A 24,131-nucleotide genomic window follows, 5' to 3' on the forward strand; every position below is an offset into this window, starting at 1 on the left:
GGGCAGGCGAGGCTCAGGCGCAAAGGGTTGGGAGAGTTGGGCCTATGATGGACTTTTGGAAAGCAAGGGGGAAGCAGGTTTTGGACATGGAGCGGTCGCCGCATCTTCCAAAGTATTTCCACTAATGTGTGCAGTATGTTTTATGATTTTGTGGAAAATAAATCTGCGGCCTTTTATGCCAAAAAACTAAGCAAGGCTCATGTCACGCTTTTCTGGGGGGGAAAAGGAGGAATGAGCTATTGCTATGTAAGGGGTCCAAAATGGACGGATGCAAGGGTTATACCTTTATCACAATACAAAAAAGACAAGTTTCATTCAAAAGACAGAAAAAGGAATCTTGAAGAAAAATTGGCAGGCAATCTGCATTTTCACGCATAAGGGCGGTGTTGGACGTTACCTGTTCCTTGTTTTCGGAAATAAAGCGGGTGGGAGGGGGGTGAAATTAAGAATTAAGGTTAAAAAATAAGTAAAGGGGGTGTTTTCAAAAAACAGTGACGAGCACGGGTATAACTTTAGCCTGAGGGCGCCACCGACAATGCATACGCGCACCACAACTACCATTGGAAGCCACAAAACATTACCCCACCAAGCACGCAGTATCAAGCACCGGTCCACAAACAAGCACAGGTCGTACGTTTCATGGAACGTAACGTGTAAGAGGCTTAATGAGGATGCGCCGCTGGGTCCGTTCCTCTAATGTGAACCAGTCCGTACCATGGTAGCCCGGCTGTATAGTAGTGGCTGTACCTGGTTTTCTCCCAGCTGCTTTCTCGCCATGGTAGGGCTGATGGCTTTCTTGCAGTTGCGCCCGTCGTCTGGCACCTGCAGGCACCACGTTCCAGGCGCGGCGGAGGTAAGCCGTCGCAGAAAATGGGGTTGTGCAAGGGTAGTGTGTGGCGGTGCAAGGACAGGGACGCTGTTGGAGTGACAGCTGTGCAAGGGAAACATGTCATTTGTATGTAGAGACACTTTTGGGATGTCGGCGAAGTGGGTTTTATAGTAGGACCCTGTTGGGATAGTACTGTGTGCGCGGACACATGTATGCACCGCTCGGAAATGCCCAATGCTATGGTGTGGCACCTTTAGCCACTCCTGCCTTTGTCCAGAGCACCACCTTCATTGCTGGGGCTGTGTTGGCTCATACTTAACAATGAGGAAAGCAGACGTTCAAGACCCCTAAGCAGAGTGCTTCCGACACAGTCTTTGTGGTGGTGGTGAGCGAGGACGACTTTGTGTTACGAGTTAGGATCATCATGATAGTATTTGTATGTGTATAGCAGGGCATTTAAGCCGGAATGAATGTCGACCCTGAAACTGTTAAAATGACGCCATGAGTGGTGGTGTTTGAATGACACTGTGATGGGACACTGTTTTGATGGCGTGTAGCAGGCACAGTTGGTTTGGTTCTTTGTCAAGATGTCTGTGTGGATGGCCATGGATAGGGCTGGAGTGTCCATAGGCGTCTCTGGAGAGAGCAAGACGGACAATTGTCTTTTCTAACTGTTGCCCTGCTCTCTTCTGAAATAATGCTTTTCAGGGGTCTTAAACGTGTTCGCTAGACCTGAAGTTATTATTTAGTTTACAACCTGTTTGTTTGCATCGGCTATTCTTGCGGGCTGAGGTAGACGCCATGGCATTAGTTGATGCTAATGATGTGTTATTTATATAGCACTTACGCCTAATTGCTTTACATAGAACCTATTTACATCCAATATCACCCAACGCAGTAGGTACTCATTTATCAACCTCAGAAAGATGAAAGACTGAGTTAGCCTTGCCGGGAATCGAACCAGCGACCTGCAGATCACACATAGATCGCAGCAGTTGGTGCTCAACCAGCTGGCTGGCTCATAAATACTACTAGGGTGGGCGCTATGTATGTTAGGAGCAGGCTTCCGATGTGCTGTGCACACTATTGTTATTTTTTTCTTTTTCTTTTTACTCTTTGTCATTTCAAAATATTAAACCTAACACAAACATCAATACCATCTGCAGGTTATATCTTAAACCTATCAAATTATTTGTCCTACAAACATAATTAAAATCTTCACTATGGAATCATATGATGGAGAATCATCAACTATAACTAACCCATTGCAGTATTACTATCTATAAAGGAGAGAAAACAACAAACACAAAACAAAGACATACACAACATATATGGACAAAACAACACAACTCAATTCACAAATTATTTCCTTTTCCTTTCCCATATTCATCCACCTGTTCTAATGATAAATTAGCCTCAGTTGTACAATTCATTGAATGGCCCCTGCATCTCCAAATATTCGTCCTCTCGTTTCTGTTTGTGTAGCATAAGTCAGACAACCATCCCTCCAATTTTGGATTTTTCCTTTTTTTCCTGACCGTTTTTGATTTGTTTAGTGGCCACCACCAACACTTTATTTATCCAGCAACCATTATCCAGAGCTACCTAAACACTATTCCCAAAATGATGTTCAGTCTGACCAGAACCTCCCCCCAAAAATCCATCACTCTTGGGTAATCCCACAACATGTGTAATTAGGTACCTACTCTCTGGCCACATCCCCATCAAGATTCCTCATTTGTCATACCTAAATCAAGCATCCGTGCTGGGGTCCAATATAAACGACACAAAATCCTCTGACGAATGAATCGCAAATTCAGAACCATCTTTGATTTCGTACCCACTTATAATAAATTATCCCATTCTTTTACAGTTCTGTCTCTGCCCAGCTCTTTCATCCATGCTTGTCGTAACTTTTCCCAAGAGGCAGTACATGAGCCCTCTAAAGGCATCAATCTCAGAAATGTCGAAACCATACGGGGTGGCGAGTTAAATATATTACAGACCATCGGCCTATCCTTCATTGGACTGTTTAGCATCCCCTGTCTCTACGTAAGAAGAGACTCTAATTCCGTATAGCGTCTTTGCTCCCTTTTCCCTAAACCAAAGTTTCTTTTGAGAGAATCAAAAGGAATCATTCGCCCATCATTCCAAACATCACACACCCTTAGAATCCCTTTCATTAACCAACTCCACCAACACAAGGTCTTATTCTCAGTTTGCTGTCCTGAGTTATGCCACAAAGATGCTCCATAATGAATCCATACATTTTCACCACTACTGACCATCAAAAAAACAAGTGCACATCTTGTTGCCTCTATAGTCGGTCATTTTGCTGCTAAACTGGGTAATTTCCCCATAAAATATACATCTTGCAAGGAGTACGGTGAAAATGTAGTTTTTTCTATAGACATCCATAATGGCAAACCGTTATCTCTCATTCAAGTAAAGTGCTGATTTCTTCAATAAAACCCCCTGTAGTAATGTTCCAGATTGGGGTATCCAAAACCTCCCTCTCGCACTTTACGCAATGAAACGTATCGTGGGATCCCAGGTCTCCTGCATTCTCCCCATAGAACATTTTGAAAGACTTTTTTCAATACGTCTGAGGGCCTGCTTCGAAAATCTAAGTGGAAGCGATTGAATAATACAGAGAACTTTGGGTAAAAGTACCATCTTAACGGCATTGACTTTTGCCCAAATATTAAGGGTTAAGCAAGCCCATTTTTGTATATCTCTTTGATGAACCTCTATCAATTTGACTACATTACAGTCCACTATCCTCTTCAGATCCCGGACAAGATGAACTCCCAAGTACTTCACACTTTATTGACCTATTGACAATTCCAAGCGTTGAAGTCACTGCATGGATGTGAAGTCTCTAGTGGAAAAACCACTGACTTCTCCCAATTAATTTTGTGGCCTGATAATGAGACCTACTTCCTCAAACATGCTCTTTAGTCTTCCCCTACCCTCTTTTGTGTTGGCCAGGATTATGGTCATATCATCTGCATAGCATAGGACTTTGATTTCGCTACCCCCTGCCCTTAGACCTTGTCGTCCCTGTTCCTGTCTAATATAAGCCACAAGAGGTTCTAATGCCAGATTGAATAGGAAGGGGGACAGCAGATATCCTTGTGTAGTGCCTCTCATCAAAGGAAAAGGGGCTGAAAGCTCCCCATTTACCCACGCTCTGGAACTAATTGATGAGTGTAAGCTTTAAAAAAATATATTTCCGAACCCCATTTTGGTCAATGTATAATCTAAGAAGAAGTCCCAATTAACACAGTCGAATGCCTTCTCTGCATCCATAAAGATCAATAGAATTTTTCGCACCTCATTCTTTGGGAGTCCCAAAATATCTCTGATGGTTATAAAGTGATCATAACCATGTCTCTCCCACATGAACTTAACCTGAGAGCAATCAATCATATCACTAATGTATTTGTCCAGTCGATTAGTATCCTAGTAAATATTTGAGCATCTACATTTAATACTGGTATTGGCCTATAGTTACTACATTTAGTTTGGTCCCTACCTGGTTTTTGAATAACTGTAATGCACGCATCCTGCATTGTTGGTCATAAGACTCCCTCTATCAGAAAATAGTTGTATAACCCACATAGAAATGGAGCCAGTTCAGGCCCAAAAACTCTATAAAATTCAATTGGTAGCCCATCCAGGCCCGGTAAGTTACCGTATTAAGCTGGTCAGCAGCATTTAATATCTCCACCGCCCTAATTGGCTGGTCAAGGGCTGTTGCTTGTTCCATAGACAATTTTGGCAATTCAATTTTCTTGAACAAATCCTCTAAATTGGCTGTTGACGGAAACTGAGTTTACAAGGACTTATACAAACTCCTGAAGCATTCACATATATCTTCCTTCTTCACCAGTGATGCTTCCTGCTCATTTACTATTCTTTGGATATATGACCTGTCCACCTTGGCTTTCAATTTATTAGCTAGTACACTGCCACCTTTATCACCCTCCTCCCAGTATTTCTGTTTCATATAGAACAAACCCTTCTCTGCCTGTAGATCCATTTCACTTCTCAGGGATTCCCTTGCTCTGTCCATTCTTGCCTTAACCTCACTACTTTTTGATTATTGGTATTGCTTTTGTAACTTGCTAAGTTCATTCTCCAAATGTTTCAGCTTTCCCATCCCCGACTTCCTAGCACGAGATGTTAAGTTCATCAACTCCCCACGAGCAGGTGCCTTAAAACTGCCCCAAACCATTAATTTCTAGGCGCCACCTCGAGATGCTGGACCTTACACTACTCAGTTTTAGCTCAAATTTAACGGTGATCTGACAGTCCTCGTTTCATCATCTCAACACTGGTGGTCTTTTCAATGAGTCTATCTGAGATGATAAAAAAAATACATTCTGGAGTATGAACTGGATTGAAAAAGGAATACTCTCTCTCTCCTGGTTGCAGGGTTCCCCAACTGTCTACTAAGTCAAAACTCTGCAGAAACGTTCCAAATGCTCTACTTGCCCCTATCGCAGTATATCTACACAGTGCTGAGTGATCTAATTTGTGGTCAAGGACACAATTAAAGTCACCCCCCAATACAGTGTATTCTCTGAGCATATTCTGCAAGAGAGAAGTTAACTTTGTAATGAAATTGTTTTCCGCTATACAAGGGCCATAAACAGAACCTATTGTGATTATGTTCCCCTCGTAATTCACATTGGCCAGAACCACTCTTCCTTCATCATCCATAGTTACTCTCTCTACACTCATGCCCAGTCCCTTGCGGAATAATATTCCCACTCCTCTAGATCTGGAGTCCTAGCAATTCAAGATTGTCTTATATCTTGCGCTGGTCATAAAATTCCTAGACTCCGCTAAATGAGTTTCTTGCAAAAAAACATCTGCTCTTGCTCTCCACAGCCGTAACAACACTTATTTTATTTTTCGGGGACAGTTCAGACCTTTAACGTTCCAAGTGCAAAATGACAACTCTCTCATCTATCGTTGCATGTCAAATGTACCCCCCCTTTTTAATCCGAACCTATGTTTCATTATTAGCTAGTCTTTGATTATAACTAATTGTGGGAGCTTCATAGACCACGTTGATAGTGTAAGATTATAGCTGGGCACCCTCAATGTCTTGATTTGAGAACCAGGTTGAAACGTTTAGAATTAAATGAGTTGTTAACCTTTGATGTAATACATATGTTTGTCATACATATAACAGGCACAATACATTACCGACAAATGACACATACAACACCACACTAAAAACAAGTTAAGAACATTTTAGGCAGAACATTCTGTGCCTTAGTTCCAATATGTACATTGTGATAGAAGTTCAGAACTATTCTCCCAGAAGACTGTGCTATTATCTGTTAGCACCTTGAAATATAGTATGACCCCCCCCTCCCCACCCTCTCCAAATTTATGTATAGGATATCCCCAATAGGTTGCATTTTCCAGTGTCCTGCTGTCCATAAACAGGAGAGAAACTCATGCAGTGTTGCAACATCTGTAGTAGTAGTTCACACATTCTCAACTACTCCCTAATACACTACTTGCATTTACATTTTAACTGACAGTGACAAGCATGAGTTAAAAACACTGATGAATGTGGCTGCTGTCTCTCCGAGTCTGCACCTCCTCCTTAATGCTCCATTGTACGTGGACTCCCCTCTTAACGAGCGACTGCACCAGAAGTCACACTGAGACCCTCTGCTCTTTGTTTGTCCCCTGGCTTGTGGCAGTATATTAGCAGACGTTATAATTCTCCCTCCATCCTGCCGTAAGCAGTCCCACAGTCAAAGCATCCTCCCACACTTACCCGCAAGCTTCCACTCACATTATGTTCCTTCTGTTGCGGTCCGATATCTCCCTGTGATGTTTCAAGTTTGCGCTGTTCCACATGTGCTTGTCGGCTCGCCTGGCACCCAACAGGATGCTCACAGCGGCTCGGGGGGGTTTGGGAGCAGCGCAGGAAAGTACAATGTGAGGCATGCTTCAGCCGACAGGAGAAGGGCGTATGCGGACCCCATAACCTGCTCACGTTCTCTCGTTATCAACTTCTGCTGGAATCCACGGGCAGGTCTGCACACTGCAGAGTGAATTCTCCAGCCTCAACGTGTAAATCAAACGTGAAAGACTTCTCGAGTCGTGATCACGTGACAACCCAAAGCCATTGTAGGGTCCTTTCTTCAAATGCCGACAATCTTAAGCACCGAACTCACAAAGCTAAAACAAACAAATCGAAACGGTTTTAATGGAATAAGCCAGTCAATAATATATTTACCTTGATAAACCCTAAGGATTGTGAGAAAAGTCAAATAAAATTAAGCATTAAAAGGTAATCAAGTGAATCTTGTAAGATGAAAAAAATGGATCCAATAAGCAATGCCTTACAAGTCAATAACCTTATCTTTTCATCTTTACTGACAAGCTTCTTTGTGTGGTCCCAGCAGCTTCCATGGTCTCCTGCCCCCTTTCCAAGTCTGTTAGGAAAGCTTCTGCACTTTCATAATCAGTGAAAGTGTGTAGCTGGCCATCCATAACTACACAAAATATTGCTGGATACACCATATAATACTTTAGATTTTTGTTTCTTGGTCTTTCTTTTGCCATGTTAAACTCTTTCCTTTTTTCCAACACATCTCTGCGCAAATCTCCAAATATCATAATTTTGTCCCCACCCCCCCAAGAGAGATTACCAAGGTCACGTGCTTTCCTCAAATTCATCTCTTTGACAGGAAACTGCAGGAATTTCACAACAAAATGTCTGGGTCTCTGGCCAAGTGCAGGTTTTGGTCCCAAGCTCCCGTGCGCTCCCTCCATCTCCAAATGTATTTTTGGATCCAGTTTGTGTAAAGGAATCGACGTTTTTCCCAACAGTCCATATGTTTGCCTTTCTCCACATTTTCCGGAAAGGCAGCGATTCTGATTTTGTTTCTCCTTGAAACCTTTTCTGGTTCAGAGAGCTTTTGGGGATAACTTGTAATTTTTAGATTGTAAGTATCTTAGCTTATCAGCCATCCTCAAAACCTTCTCATCCACTCCAGTGAGATGCTTCTCAACTTTATCCATGCTAGATGTCAGCTATGCAAATCTCTCCTCAGCCTTAAACACCTTTGCCTTGATTTCAACTATGTCCAAAGCCACTTTAGTTAAAAGATCCAGTAGCTTATCTTCTATTCCCTCAGGGGTATCCTCTCCCCCTTTCTGTTTTTTTCGCTCGTTGAATTGGTTAAGTTGTATTTGTATCAGCCATTATAGGATTGAGCGTTCAATCTAGGAACAGGAGCACAGCCTTAAAGCTGCCATTCCTGGAGCTGACAGTTCTAGAATCCCCAACAATCATTTATTTCTAGATGTGCAGCTTGCAGTTTCGTTGACACAGCAAAAAAGGAATTTCCAAAGCAAAATATGTTAAACTTAAATCCACCAATTTTCTTAAAGATGTTACTTTTTTCAGGCTACCCCAACAAATACCTTATTTGTGCGCCCGCTCCTTTAAGTTTTATCGCAGCGCATTCTTCTAAAAATGCTATTTGCTTTTTAAATGCTTCTATTGTGCTGACAGCAGTTATTAGAAAACCGAGCTGTGGGCTAATGGGCCCAAACCTTTCATTTTCACTAAGAGGGCAGAAATTCCCCAACTCTTGCCCTGAATATGAGCAAACAAGCAGCCCAACACATCCCCTAGCTGAATGGTGCATTTTACAGCATCTATTTTTTTATAAAGAATTGCAGAAAGCCGTAGGATTTACAGCTAGCTTTAAACCAAAGCAAAAGTCACTCAGCCTGCTGCGTCATCTTTTTAGCTTTCTATTTTAGGAGGTGTTACTCTTCCTTCCTTCAAATAATTCAACACCAGAAATGGATCCCGGATTGTGCTCAAATCACTGCATTACCAACAGCAAGGATCATGTACGTGAGTTTAATGTCAATCGTGTTTTTTTTCTCCAGAAACCCTGCCAATATAATACTCACTCTCTCGTTTAGGATGTACAGCCAGAAGCTGAAAGTGTAAATATCTCTATGGGGCAAAGTGAGGCTCCTGCCGCCCATTGCTAAAGAACTATGGGGGCAGTTGCCCACTTCACCCCCCCACCCCCTGTACTTAGTGCCTTTGGGTGATGGGTCTCTGTTTAACACTCTTTGACTACGTATTATTTTAAGCTGACCTATCATTGAGGAGGAAGGATAGCTTAAGGGAAACGCGTTTGTCTTGGAAGCAAGACAACCCAGCGCAACACAGGTTGGAATCCCGATCTTGCACTTAGAAACCACTTGCTGGTATTGTGTACTAAAAGAACAATTATAATTAATCGATATCACTTCTGCTAAACACAGGGGTCGATTCATGGAATTAATGTGCGCCGAAAATTCCCGCGCAGAGGTGCCAAAACGTGCGAATAGCAGGAAAAGTGCGAAAATCGCAGGAAAACCAGCACACAGCGATTCATGGAAGTCCGTGCGCGAGAAAAAGATTGGATGTGCGCTAAAAATGTGCGCCGCGCACGCCGACGCACAGGTCATCCAACAGTGTGCGCCACGGCCACTGCGAAATCGCACATAGCGCGGCGCACATCACAAAAGTAGGCGGAACACAGGGCGTAACACTCGGAATGGGGAACAACGCGTGAAAATATGGGCGTCACGGGGGAAGTACAGGAGGAAAGTGCGCGGAATGCCCACACGCTCGCCTACAACCCGTATTCATGGAATCGAATAGGGCAAACCAGCGCACGGTCAAAGACGCGCACAGGGCCAAACAAGTACGCCACAAGAAAGCAGGCGTAGCGCCCCCGCGACTGAAATAAATGTGCGCCAAAATGTGCGCTAACAAAAAGCACCCATATACAGCCATGATGAATGGCCCATACAGTGGCCCTCTAGGATAAATGAGGTGCAAAGGGGCACCGACAAACACAGACACCCGCTGTGTGAAAAATAGCGTGTGCGCGTGTTCCTGGGTGCGCGGGAAGTTCCACACGCGATTAGCCTGGGTACGTGTACTTCGGGGTGCGCAGGAAGTTCCACACGCGATTGGGCTGGGTACGTGTACTACGGGGAGTGCGGGAAGTTCCACATGCGATTGGCCTGGGTAGGTGGGGGTGCCTGGGAAGTTCCACACGCGATTGGCCTGGGTACGTGTACTACGGGGTGCGCGGGAAGTTCCACACGCGATTGGCCTGGGTACGTGTATTCCGAGGTGCGCGGAAGATTCACACGCAATTTCTGCAGGGTACGTGTATTTCGGTGGTGCCGGGGAATGCTACACGTGATTTGGCCATGTAGGTCCCGCCAGGTGTTCCCTCTAAACCCTCCACGGCCCCTGCAGGCAGTTCACACCACAGGGTACTACCCTGCACCCCTTCTCATGTCCCACAGGCAACCCATCCACCATGGCCATGCCCACCAGCCAACCCACATGTCACCTTGCACTACTGATCACCAACACATGTCTCCCACCACCCCCACCCCCCAGCCACCAGGGGCAGCTTCCACCAGGCCCCCACTCATGTCCCCATGCACCCCACCCCCCAGCAGTGCAGGGGCAGCCTCCACCAGGCCCCCACTCATGGCTACCACCCCCCAGCAGTGCAGGGGCAGCCTCCACCAGGCCCCCACTCATGTCCCCATGCACCCCCACCCCCCAGCAGTGCAGGGGCAGCCTCCACCAGGCCCCCACTCATGGCTACCACCCACAGCAGTGCAGGGGCAGCCTCCACCAGGCCCCCACTCATGTCCCCATGCACCCCCACCCCCCAGCAGTGCAGTGGCAGCCTCCACCAGGCCCCCACTCATGTCTCCCCCCACCCCCCAGCAGTGCAGTGGCAGCCTCCACCAGGCCCCCACTCATGTCCCCTATTACCCCCACCCCCCAGCAGTGCAGGGGCAGCCTCCACCAGGCCCCCACTCATGTCTCCCACCACCCCCACCCCAGCCACCAGGGGCAGCCTCCACCAGGCCCCCACTCATGTCTCCCACCACCCCCACCCCCAGCCACCAGGGGCAGCCTCCACCAGGCCCCCACTCATGTCTCCCACAACCCCCACCCCCCAGCAGTGCAGGGGCAGCCTCCACCAGGCCCCCACCCATGTCTACCACCACCCTCAGCCACCAGGGTCAGCCTCCACCAGGCCCCCACTCATGTCTCCCACCACCCCCACCCCCAGCCACCAGGGGCAGCCTCCACCAGGCCCCCACTCATGTCTCCCACCACCCCCACCCCCCAGCAGTGCAGGGGAAGCCTCCACCAGGCCCCCACCCATGTCTCCCACCACCCCCACCCCCAGCAGTGCAGGGGCAGCCTCCACAAGGCCCCCACCCGTCTCCCACCACCCCCACCCCAGCAGTGCAGGGGCAGCCTCCACCAGGCCCCCACTCATGTCTACCACCACCCCCACCCCCCAGCCACCAGGGGCAGCCTCCACCAGGCCCCCACTCATGTCTCCTCCCCACCCCCCAGCAGTGCAGTGGCAGCCTCCACCAGGCCCCCACTCATGTCTCCCACCACCCCCACCCCCCAGCAGTGCAGGGGGCAGCCTCCACCAGGCCCCCACCCATGTCTACCCCCAGCCACCAGGGGCAGCCTCCACCAGACCCCCACTCATGTCTACCACCCCCCAGCAGTGCAGGGGCAGCCTCCACCAGGCCCCCACTCATGTCTACCACCACCCCCACCCCCCAGCAGTGCAGGGGCAGCCTCCTCCAGGCCCCCACTCATGTCCCCATGCACCCCACCCCCCAGCAGTGCAGGGGCAGCCTCCACCAGGCCCCCACTCATGTCTACCACCACCCCCACCCCCCAGCAGTGCAGGGGCAGCCTTCACCAGGCCCCCACTCATGTCCCCATGCACCCCCACCCCCCAGCAGTGCAGGGGCAGCCTCCACCAGGCCCCCACTCATGTCTCCCACCACCCCCACCCCCCAGCAGTGCAGGGGCAGCCTCCACCAGGCCCCCACCCATGTCTCCCACCACCCCCACCCCCCAGCCACCAGGGGCAGCCTCCACCAGGCCCCCACTCATGTCTCCCACCACCCCCACCCCCCAGCAGTGCAGGGGCAGCCTCCACCAGGCCCCCACTCATGTCTCCCACCACCCCCACCCCCCAGCAGTGCAGGGGCAGCCTCCACCAGGCCCCCACCCGTCTCCCACCACCCCCACCCCCCAGCAGTGCAGGGGCAGCCTCCACCAGGCCCCCACTCATGTCTACCACCACCCCCAGCCACCAGGGGCAGCCTCCACCAGGCCCCCACTCATGTCTCCCACCACCCCCACCCCCCAGCAGTGCAGGGGCAGCCTCCACCAGGCCCCCACTCATGTCCCCTATTACCCCCACCCCCAGCAGTGCAGGGACAGCCTCCACCAGGCCCCCACTCATGTCTCCCACCACCCCCACCCCCCAGCCACCAGGGGCAGCCTCCACCAGGCCCCCACTCATGTCTCCCACCACCCCCACCCCCCAGCAGTGCAGGGGCAGCCTCCACCAGGCCCCCACTCATGTCTCCCACCCCCCAGCAGTGCAGGGGCAGCCTCCACCAGGCCCCCACTCATGTCTCCCACCACCCCCACCCCCCAGCCACCAGGGGCAGCCTCCACCAGGCCCCCACCCATGTCTACCACCACCCCCACCCCCCAGCCACCAGGGGCAGCCTCCACCAGGCCCCCACTCATGTCTACCACCACCCCCAACCCCCAGCAGTGCAGGGGCAGCCCCCACCACCCAGCAGTGCAAGGGCAGCCTCCACCAGGCCACCACTCATGTCTCCCACCACCCCCACCCCACAGCAGTGCAGGGGCAGCCTCCACCAGGCCCCCACTCATGTCTTCCACCACCCCCACCCCCCAGCAGTGCAGGGGCAGCCCCCACCAGGCCCCCACCCATGTCTACCACCACCCCCAGCCACCAGGGGCAGCCTCCACCAGGCCCCCACTCATGTCTACCACCACCCCACCCCCCAGCAGTACAGGGGCAGCCTCCACCAGGCCCCCACTCATGTCCAACTCATGTCTCCCACCACCCCCACCCCCCAGCCACCAGGGGCAGCCTCCACCAGGCCCCCACTCATGTCTCAGTGCAGGGGCAGCCTCCACCAGGCCCCCACTCATGTCTCCCACCCCCCAGCAGTGCAGGGGCAGCCTCCACCAGGCCCCCACTCATGTCCCCTATTACCCTCACCCCCCAGCAGTGCAGGGACAGCCTCCACCAGCCCCCCCCCATGTCTACCACCACCCCCAACCCCCAGCAGTGCAGGGGCAGCCCCCAGCAGTGCAAGGGCAGCCTCCACCAGGCCCCCACTCATGTCTCCCACCACCCCACCCCCCAGCAGTGCAGGGGCAGCCTCCACCAGGCCCCCACCCATGTCTCCCACCACCCCCACCCCCCAGGGGCAGCCTCCACCAGGCCCCCACTCATGTCCCCTATTACCCCCACCCCACAGCAGTGTAGGGGAAGCCTCCACCGGGCCCCCACTCATGTCCCCCTGCACCCCCACCCCCCCAGCCGTGCGATTTGCCTGGGTACGTGTACCTCGGGGTGCGCGGGAAGTTCCACACACGATTAGCCTGGGTACGTGTACTTCGGGGTGCGTGGGAAGTCCCACACGCGATTCGCCTGGGTACGTGTACTTCGGGGTGCGCGTGAACTTCCACACGCGATTGGGCCTGTGAGAGTGGGGTACATGTATTCCAGGGGTGGGCAGGAATATTTACCCACGACTGTGCCTGTGAGAGCGTGCTACGTGTATTCCTGGGGTGGGCGGGAAGATTCACACGTTCGCCTACGACGTGCCGAAAAATAAATGATCCAATCCTGAGACACGTACGCCAGCATGAAGCAGGCGTACGTCGACCCGCACAGCATAAAAGTGCGCGCAAACAACAAACAAGCTCATACGCCAGGATGAATATACCATTCCTAGCAGCAGTGGCCGTGGGTTACCAAAGGAGGAGGAGGAGGATAGTGAGGGCCCGAATTTTCACTCCCAGAACCAGCCTTTTTGGGATGCCTGATGACCAGGTGTATGGGAGGTACAGGTTTCCCCCTCACATAATACTGGACCTGGTCAGTGAGTGGGAGGATGACCTCACATCACCCACCCTGTGCTCCCAAGCACTCAGCCCCCTGGAGAAGGTCCTCAATGTACTGCACTTCTTGGCCACAGGATCATTTCAGCGGACAAGTGCCATAGTGGGTGGGGTGTCACAGGCCACGCAGTCACGCTGCCTACACCAGGTCTTGAACATCATCACTGCATGCCCATCAGTCCGTAGCCACATATACCTGCCCAGGACACCTGCAGAAAGGCAGGCTGCCACCCTCGATTTCTACGGTGTGGCACAATTCCCAAAAGTGCTAGGTGCCATTGACTGCACCCATGTGGCACTACGTCCCCCCAGGGCATCTGAGCACATCTATAGGAACCGCAAGCACTGGCATTCCATCAACGTGCAGGTAGTATGTAATGCTAAGGGAATCATCACCTCAGTATATGCCAACTATCCAGGGTCCACCCACGACAGCTTCATTTACCGAATGTCTACCCTAAGCCGGGACCTAGAAGCTGGGCGGCATGGCGATACATGGCTGCTTGGTGAGTATGAATGCCACTGGACATGCATGCATGCATGTCAGATGCAGAGTTATGTCACTACCCCACTAATGATACCCATCACCTCCTCACCAGGGGACAGTGCCTACCCTCTGAGCACCCACATGATGACGCCAATTCGGAACCCCATCACGCGTCCAGAGGTAAGATACAACACAGCCCATATTGCATCCTGGGGCATAGTGGAGCGCACATTCGGAGTGCTCAAGTCACGCTTTCGCTCCCTTGACCGTTCTGGCGGGCAGCTGTTATATGCGCCTCCAGTAGTGTGCAGGATCATAGTGGCAGCATGTGTCCTGCACAATGTTGGAACACGCCGGGGCCTGGCTGTGGACATGGTGGTGCCCCCACATCCCCAACCACATTTACGGCCGCTGCGCATGGGAGGGGAGAGGGCATGGGGTGAGGCAGCCTGTACACAGTTGGTGGCTAATTACTTCACATAGAAATCACACCCCAGTGGAGTGCACACAGGCCTGGCACATACCATCTGCTAAGCAATGATGACTCGACCTGACAATTAAGACGAACAAAGGGAATGTCAACTGTCAGAACCATAGCAGCCTTAGATTGTTCATGTGGAAGTGTCACAATGTGTGCATCCCTACCTACACAAACATCACCAATGCAGTGTCATGAAAAGACACTTCCATGCTGCAGAAATGAATACCCACTTGCAAAATACTACATGAAAACAGTGCCATGTCACCCACCCCCTCCCCGGCACGGCCACACAACACACCATGGCATGTCATGCAATGTGAGAGGAAAGAAATGAATCCCCACAACATGCCCCAAGTGTCAGCAGCTACAGTGTCCCTAATGGAAACATGTCCACACATGAAATGCTCACAGTAATGCAGTACCTAAAACCCACATTACCAAATACTTACCAAGAATACCAATCGCCTACACAACCTCCAACCTACCTTAAACATGACATTACAGACTTAAAAATTAGCTAGCCTCACCACCTGATGATGACAGCCCTCCGAACACTTCCAAGTATACAGTGTTAGCGCCACGCAAGAGTGTAGGTGCACTGCTTACAACATGGACTCCAGTTCCAAGGTGGACCGCATTGTGAAGACATGAGGAATGGACCTGCAAATATGGAGGATGAGATGGATGCAGAGGCACATATCAATACACCACGCAGTGTACAATACAACAACAATATGCACTATGAATGTATACACAGTATTGACTATAGACTGCCCACACAGCTCATGGGAATCCAATGTCACCATGTACGTCAATGTCACTTGGGCACACCCTTTGCAAGCCCCTGGAAACGGGAAGCAGGAGGGGTGTGTGTGACAAAAACCCAAGCATCTGAACCAAATCCATGACGAGCCTGCATGTGCCCAGCCACACAAGACAACACACTGTCCAACAAAAAAAAAAGAAATGACCATTAATGGGCCCGGGGGGTAGGGGAGGCCACCCAGGAGGTCAGAGGACAGGGTGCACACCAAAGCCCACCTGTGTGGATCTTGCGAAAAAAAAACACCTCCATGGGCTCATGGCCTACACGGCTACCCTATTGTGGGAGTATCACTGCTGTCGCTATCCTCACCCTCTGCGGCTGCATCAGGAGGTGGTGGCACTATGGGAGGCAGCCCACGCAAAGCCCTACTCTGTTCCTCCATGGCTTCAAGCATGCAGGTGTGGTAGGTCTCGTTCTGGAGGATAAGTATGCAGAGGTCCCCATGCAACAACTCGCGGGATGCCCGGACCTCCGCCCTAGTTGCCTGCATCTCAGCTGAGAGCGTACGGGTGAGACGCTCCAGCTGCTGTTCTGTCCTTCGGTTTGTTGAAGCCTCAAGCTCAACAAGAGTCATCCTGAGGTGAAGGATTTCCAGCCTCAGGGCTTCCCTGTGGCCTTGGGACTCTATGGAGATGGCTTCCTGCAGAGTCGCCAGTGCCGCCCGCCTGTCCCTGTCGGATGCCAACATGTCCTCCCTGTGTAACTGGCAGATGGAGTCGGTTGCCTGCTGTAGTCGCTCCATCAGCCTTTCGGGGGGGACAATGGAAGTGGCCACCCTATCCATGGCCTGAGCCATCATCTCTGATGATGCTGCCTGTTGGGTTGCCATACCGTAAATGGATTGCTCCCATGCGGTATTGCCAGGTGGCGTACGGCCACCACGTCGGTGGGCACCACACCTGTCTGGGGCAAGGCGAACTGCGCCTTGCTGTGCCGGCACTGCCTGAGGCTGCAGGACTGCATTCCCCCTCTGATCTGCTGGCCCAGGAACAGGATCAGATGTCGCGGAGTGTGACCCTGCATCCGTAACCACCAAAGGCGTACCTGCCAACACTGACATCCCCATTGAGGGTTCTAACCCTGGTGCAGGTGGGTCGGACAGAACAGAATCCCTCCCAGGAACACTCACCTGCGACGGCATGTAGGTCTCATCATCCGAATCGACACCTGAGTACAGCTCGGGGGAGGTGCAGCCAGAGACACCCCTTGAGAGCATGACCTGCAGCAGTTGTGGGTTCTCACCCACCACCACGTCCCTCACTGGTGGACGGTCGGCCCTCAGACCCCTCCTGGGTCTGCACCATCTCCACAACCCCAGCAGTATCAAGTGCGTCTTCCCCTGCAAAGACATAAAAGAAAACAAATGGAAACAGGCATTAGCACTATGGCACACAATTAGGGCTGAGAGGCTACAGAAACAGTACTTGATTGACACATGTCCCACATGACTAAAACACTCCCATGCATGCACCGTCACTGCGTGTGATCGGGAGGCAGATGGCACACATTGATGACACCAAGATGGAAGATGAACACATTTGCTGCATGCTGCCTAGCAGTGGCATCACACATTGGCCAGTGATTGGCAGGTCAAATACACATGCCATCACACAGATGGCATGTACCCTAGCCATGAAGTGAAGAGGGAGAGGAGGTCACCAATTTTTCATTCAGTCCAGTTTGTTCATATAATTGATTATTTTCATTGTAATGGTTCAAATGTTTAACCTGCACCTGCCAGTCAAAAATGGTCCTATAGCACAGGGACATGTCCAAACTAATCATGTCCACGAAACTGAGCCAGTCCACTGTACCATAGCCATGTCAGACATGTGACAATAGGATTGAGAAATCCCGAGTAAAAGTGGTGGTATGCAAACAATCTGCCTGAATAAACAGAGGTAAATAAGCAACAGTGTTGTGGCAAGATGACACTCCAAGGGCAACTGGCGTGGTGTTGGGCTGGATGTCTAATGTTGGCCGAAGGGATGCTGCTATACCCAAATGCTGTTGCCAAGAATGTATAGGAAGAGGCACATGGGTGAGCCGAACCACTCAGGCACACACACCCTCCCCCGGCACCCAAACAGAAGCCCTCCCACACACACCATGCACATGGATGACACACACATGCATGTGCACTCACCGGACAATGCCTCGTAATCTGCCAGTTCTCCCACGCCTTGGATCTGTTCCTCCGTGACGTAGGTCCCAGCAACCTGCTCATGTGGAGTGAGTTCTATGTAGTCTGCTGGAGACCCACCTACAGTCACTAGAGTTGCGGCATGACTTGAGGCCAGCTTATTCTTTGCCCTGCGCTTCAGGTCATTCCAGCGCTTGTAGCATTCATTAGCTGTGCGCCTCACGATTCCAAGGGCACTTATGATGTCTGCAATTGTTTGCCAGTGCCTGACGTTGTGCAGGTGTGGTCTTGGATCCTGCAACAATCACCATTTCGTGGTCATGTGCGGACACATACTCTACAAGTGCATTCAGTTCGGCCTCATTGAAGCTGGGCTTCCTTGACGGGCCGGACTGTGTAGCCGTGTCTGGGGCATCAGCCTCTACTGGACGAGCACTCTTCCTCTTCCGCTTGGAAGGTGGGGATCCTGAGTGTCCTACGCCGCTCTGGACACTAGGGGCAGGAGCGTGGGATTGCACACTCAGCATGGGAGTTGGTGCAGGCATTATCTCAAGTGTGATGGTGTCAGGGGGAATGTCAGCATGATGGACTTGGACCGACACTGTCCTGGATGGGTGTGTGAGAGGTGGATGGAGCCGCAGCTGCCCCTGCAGCCTCCCCAGCCTGCCTACGCGGGGCAGCAGATGACCTAGCTGCCCCTGATCCACGTGGCCTGATGATACCAACGTTCACCGGTGCACGTGGCCTAGACCTGCTGACCTGGAAGTCAGCCATGGAGTCACCCTGTGCCAGGTCTGGTTCCACAGTGGGCTGGTCCAACAACGGCTGAGCATGGATGGTGTCAGCCACGGTAACCTCAACCAGGGGGGGGGGCATGGGTGTCCCTGACTGCTCCTCCACTCATTGGGGGGGGTAGGGACACCCTGCAAGTCACGGCCACGTCCCCTACTGGATCCACCACGGCCACCACTTGGGGCTCGGCCACCTTTGCCACCCTTACGGCTTGGTCGCCTCCCAGCCATGGCACTGATGTTATTGTGCGTATGGGAGTCGATGTGAACTATTGTCCTGGGCAATTGGGGGTCAAAGGGGTTGGGTACCAGATGGTAATCGTACCCTAGTGCTCTAGCAAGGCTGTATGTCACCCCTGGGGAAAGATGACGGGTCACGCAACGCACAGGCACCCCAAAAAAGCGAAGTAAGGTGCACGCAACCCCTCCTAGACCACGTGCGTGGAAAAATAAACCGGCACTACGCTGTGGCACCCAGGAACACAAGAATGAACGTATGCGTGTCACACGGCGCCTAGAATGACCTCTGAAGGGGTACGCGACACACGGGGCAAGCACAGATGTTAAATACGTGCGCGACTCACCGTCTGCCAGGAACAAAAGCGTGAAAAATATGCGCGTGTGCGCGTTGGCAACACCCCCGCCAAAAGAAGAATTGTACGCTGTCTGAGGAGACAGGACAACAGTAGTAGGGAACGCTGTTTGAGGAAACAGGCCCAGGAAAAAGAGAAAAAGCTGTCGGAGGTAACTGGGAGTACGAACTGGAAACGCCGTGAAGTAAATCGCGTGTGAACCAACAAGAAGTACAGATTTCACCCACTCGCTCTCCATGAAAAGCACCTACAAGGAAATGTCGTTCTACACGTGCCTTTTATACACACGTCACAGATGCGCATACGCGATGGGGCCATTTCCACCAATTACGCGCTTTGACACTCGGACGTGTATCTCTTCATTTTTACACGCGCCATTCTCTACGGCCATGCGCGTGACATCACAGCTGCGCATGGTGGCCTTTGGGCCAATGAAATAAAACTGCACGTCCGAGTGTCATCGCGTGTAATCGGAGGGAAGTGAGCGTACACGCGATTGGCCTTGGTACGTGTATTTCTGGGGTGCGTAGCAAGTTCCACACGCGATTGGTGGAAATCCACGTGTGCTCTGTCATCACGTGTAATGAGGGAAACACCCGCGCGCCTCACGTCACAGATGCGCTCACGCGCTAAGGGCCTTTGGTCCAATGAAATCGCATATGCGTGCTGACGTGCATACGCGCTAAGGGCCTTTCCTCGCTTTACACGCAGACGTGCAGGATTTTCACGTGCCAAATCACTCCGTATCAAGCTGCCCACGCGTAAGCACACGGAATACCATGCTCCTGCCCAAAAGGCCAAATTACTGCCCCCCAGAGCCCCGAGCAGCCTCCCACGAACCATCTGCTGCTGCCTGCCTGCTGCCACTGTGCCCTGCCATTTGGTGCCTGCACATCAGCCATCTGCAGGGGTCCATTTGCTGTGTCCACCCCTGCTGGAACAGAAGACTCCCGACTGGGATACCATCTCTCCACAGCCCAGCCCCAGGACCCAGTTGCCCACCCACTCCTGCCGCTGGGGTTGCCATGTTGGGCACTGCAACATCTGGCACCACTGGCAACCCCCGGCCAGAGAGGCAGAGGGGCACCAGCTTCACTGCCACCGAAGTTGGTGTCCTGGTGGAGCAAGTCCTGGGGCAGTATGATGCCCTCTTCGGAAGTAAGCGCGCCAACAAGGAAGGACGGACTCGGATCTGGACGGACATCGTGACTGCCATCAACGCGGAGGGGGTGGCAGTCCGCGACTACCAACATGTCAAGAAGCGCTGGGATGACTGCAGGTCCAGGACCCTCTTGAAGGCCCGGCGCCGCATGAGTACCATCCAGATGAGGGTCCTGGAACGCGTAGGCCCAGCGCTCCACGCCCAGATCCTTGAGAGGCAGACCCGTCTGGAGTTGAGCGGTAAGTGGCCAAGCATTGCTGTGTGAGACAGAGCATGTCGCAGTGTGCTGGTTGTCTGATACTTGCCTGTATGTGTGACATAGGCTTTGTATGCATGTGTGTGTGTGTGCAGGGACGTCATGCATGTGAGACCAGTAATGTGTGAACCACACGGTTGGTGCATGTGTTCAAATGCAACATGGGTTGCCCTATGCGGAATGGCCACATGAAAGCATGCCAGTCTCTGTACCTGGACATGGGTGAGGGATGGGTGCTGATGCCATGTACATGTATGCTGTCCATGTCTGTGTGTCTGACCTGCGTGTCTGTGACTTGTGAATGCCAGGGATGCATGACACATGTCTGTCGCAATGTTCAGGTTCACTGATGCAGCCTAGTCATCCTTGTATCCACTGTGTCTGTGGTGTATGAGGCCAGATGGATGAAACTAGTGTGAAGTGTGTGCATGTGATGGGCATGGCCCATGATGCATGTGAGTTCCAAAACAACAGTGTATGTTTCAAGAATCACTTGGACATGTATGCTAATGTCCATAGCATGCGCCATGCCTGTTACCGCATGTGTTTTACCTGCACTGAGCCATGTGTTGTGGAGGGACATGATGGAAGTGATCTTTGACAGTGCCACTCATATGCTATTGCTTCCTGTCTAGGGGACCATTGTACAGTACCCTGATGCTTGTGTTCTATGTCTCCCTCTACACCGCGCCACATGAAGAAGAGGGCGGAGGCGGCTCTGTGGAGCAAAGCGGCGGGGATGCCCCCACGGCTGCAGCGGAAGGGGTGGGTGAGCCCCCACAGGGGCTTGCAACGGCAGAAGACGGGGTGGAGCCATCCAGGTTGGTGGTTTCCACAGAGGAGGAGGAGGCCGCTACTGAGGCGCACATGGGACCTGGTGGGGGCATCCCTGCTGGTGCAAGTGTTGCAGTCCAGGGGCAGGAGGCAGCACAGGTCGCCGTGGAGGAGCCTGTGCATGTCACTGTCCCTGACACTGTGACTGCATCACCATGCACCAGCAGGGATGCCCCATCCCAGGCCAGTCCGCAGGTAGGGGGGATGTCCATGTCATCTGACTCCCCTCCACCTGCGGACGAGGGGACCCCTGGCCGTATGGGGAAGGTCCTGATTGGTGTCGCGTTGCGCACAGGTGCAATTCGTGATGAGGTGCGTGCTTCCCGGGAGGAGCATGCACGTCATCACGGAGAGCACTGTGCCGACGTGGCCCAGTTGGGATCGGCCATGGTCGGGGGTTTCCTACATGTGTCGGCCAATCTGGCGACCCTCTCCTCCTCTGTGGAGACTATGCACCAGTCGTTCTCCATGCCGTCTTCCGGCCCAGATGCCACCAGGGCCCCCTGTGGACCTGCCCCGACCAATTCAGCCGGCTCGGTGGGGATCCCATCCCTGCCACAGTCGGGAGTCGGAGGTCCAGCAGGGGTGGACACACCAGCAACTGGACCCCAGCAGATGGAGGATGTGACGGCATCATCGGGCAGGGCACGTGCACGACGGCGTCAGTGGATTCCATCAGCCTGGATGCCGTCGTGCTGGCACAGGCAGTTGCGTCGGAGGCAGCGGCAGGCTCGACATGGGAGGCATCATGGCTCGGGGCCATCAACATCAGGGGTGCAGGCATCGGCCGGAGGGCAGGAGAACCCTGGAATGGGAGTGGCTTCCATGTGGGAGCGGTTGGGCCAGCAGATAGGTGCGGAGCGGCAGCGGGCAGAGGAGGAACTGCTCACAATGGTCAGGGCGGAGAACTCCATGCGGAGGGCGCTGAGGCGGGCTGAGTGCCTCGAGGGTCTTCACAGGGAGTTGGAGCTGGACACTGCTTTATCCCTGCGAGACCTCGGGGCCAGGGAACATGCCCGCCTCCAAGCCATTGAACAGGAGTTCGATGATGCCCTGGCCCATGACAACATCCAGTGAGCCGTTGGACTAGCCCGCTGCCCATGTAAATAGTTATGTAGTTAGTGTTAGGTTTCCTTTGTTTTTGCATTTTCTTTGGACCTTTTGGACAATGGGCCACATTTTTGTATATAGTTATTTTTTATTAGGTAGTGTTGTTAGATAGGTTTCATTTCTTTTGTTGGGATCATGGACCCTGGCTTGTTCACCTGTACATAGTTCACTGTTGGATTTTCTTTTCCTTTTACAATTTACCCATGGAGCAATGGCTTTCAATTATAATTTCCCATTAAATTTTCTTTTGTGGACTGTGACTTTGGACACCATTCCTTTTGGATTCTGATTTTTGGTTTTGCATTTTTTCACGGACATGCTTCTTTTTACTTTTTTTACATTCCCATTTCTGTTAGTTTATTTTTGATTCAATTCATGTTTCCTTTAATACATATTTTTTGATCAAACGTCAATGTGTAGTATCATCTCATTGGTTTCATGCATATCATGATATGGGTCTTGAGATTCACTGACACCCATTGGGTGTATGTGAGGGACATGTGTTCGTTTCCAAACTTGCAATTGCTGTTCTATCATGTTATTGCCATTTCTGAGTGGGTGGATGCAATACTCGGGTGGGTGTTTTGCATTTGGAGGCTGACCATAGGGACCAGGGATCTAGATTGTGATGACATGTTGGCTGGGGAACATGAGTTGGACATGAGTGGGGGCCTGCTGGCAGGTGCCCCACAGTGCTGGGGGGTGGGGGTGCAGGGGAACATGAGTTGGACATGAGTGGGGGCCTGCTGCCAGGTGCCCCACAGTGCCGGGGGGAGGGGGTGCAGGGGAACATGAGTTGGACATGAGTGGGGGCCTGGTGGAGGCTGCCCCTGCAATGCTGGGGGGTGGGGGTGGTGGTAGACATGAGTGGGGGCCTGGTGGAGGCTGCCCCTGCAATGCTGGGGGGTGGGGGTGGTGGTAGACATGAGTGGGGGCCTGGTGGAGGCTGCCCCTGCACTGCTGGGGCGTGGGGGTGGTGGGAGACATGAGTAGGGGCCTGGTGGAGGCTGCCCCTGCACTGCTGGGGCGTAGGGGTGGTGGGAGACATGAGTAGGGACCTGGTGGAGGCTGCCCCTGGTGGCTGGGGGGTGGGGGTGGTGGTAGACCTGAGTGGGGGCCTGGTGGAGGCTGCCCCTGCACTGCTGGGGGGTGGGGGGTAATAGGGGACATGAGTGGGGGCGTGGTGGAGGCTGCCCCTGGGGGGTGGGGGTGGTGGTAGGCATGAGTGGGGGCCTGGTGGAGGCTGCCCCTGCACTGCTGGGGGTGGGGGTAATAGGGGACATGAGTGGGGGCCTGGTGGAGGCTGCCCCTGCACTGCTGGGGGGTGGGGGTAATAGGGCACATGAGTGGGGGCCTGGTGGAGGCTGCCCCTGCACTGCTGGGGGGTGGGGGTAATAGGGGACATGAGTGGGGGCCTGGTGGAGGCTGCCCCTGGGGGGTGGGGGTGGTGGTAGACATGAGTGGGGGCCTGGTGGAGGCTGCCCCTGCACTGCTGGGGGGTGGGGGTAATAGGGGACATGAGTGGGGGCCTGGTGGAGGCTGCCCCT

General features: G+C 52.5%; 1 protein-coding gene across 2 annotated transcripts in view; it reads left to right on the forward strand.

Annotated features, from left to right (window-relative positions):
• Positions 1–672: 672 nt before the first annotated feature.
• LMLN (leishmanolysin like peptidase) overlaps positions 673–24,131 on the forward strand; it is a 951,783-nt gene continuing 928,324 nt past the window's right edge. Inside the window, exon 1 of one of the 2 annotated variants that reach the window (XM_069616632.1) lies at positions 673–853. In XM_069616632.1, the coding sequence (XP_069472733.1) occupies positions 716–853 (138 nt within the window). In that variant the 5' untranslated portion in view covers positions 673–715. The remainder of the gene's footprint in view (positions 854–24,131) is intronic. The other variant, XM_069616633.1, reaches the window with a different exon arrangement.

The sequence above is a fragment of the Ambystoma mexicanum genome, chromosome 9 (genome assembly GCF_040938575.1).
Source record: "Ambystoma mexicanum isolate Mex_15411 chromosome 9, UKY_AmexF1_1, whole genome shotgun sequence".
NCBI lineage: Eukaryota > Metazoa > Chordata > Amphibia > Caudata > Ambystomatidae > Ambystoma > Ambystoma mexicanum.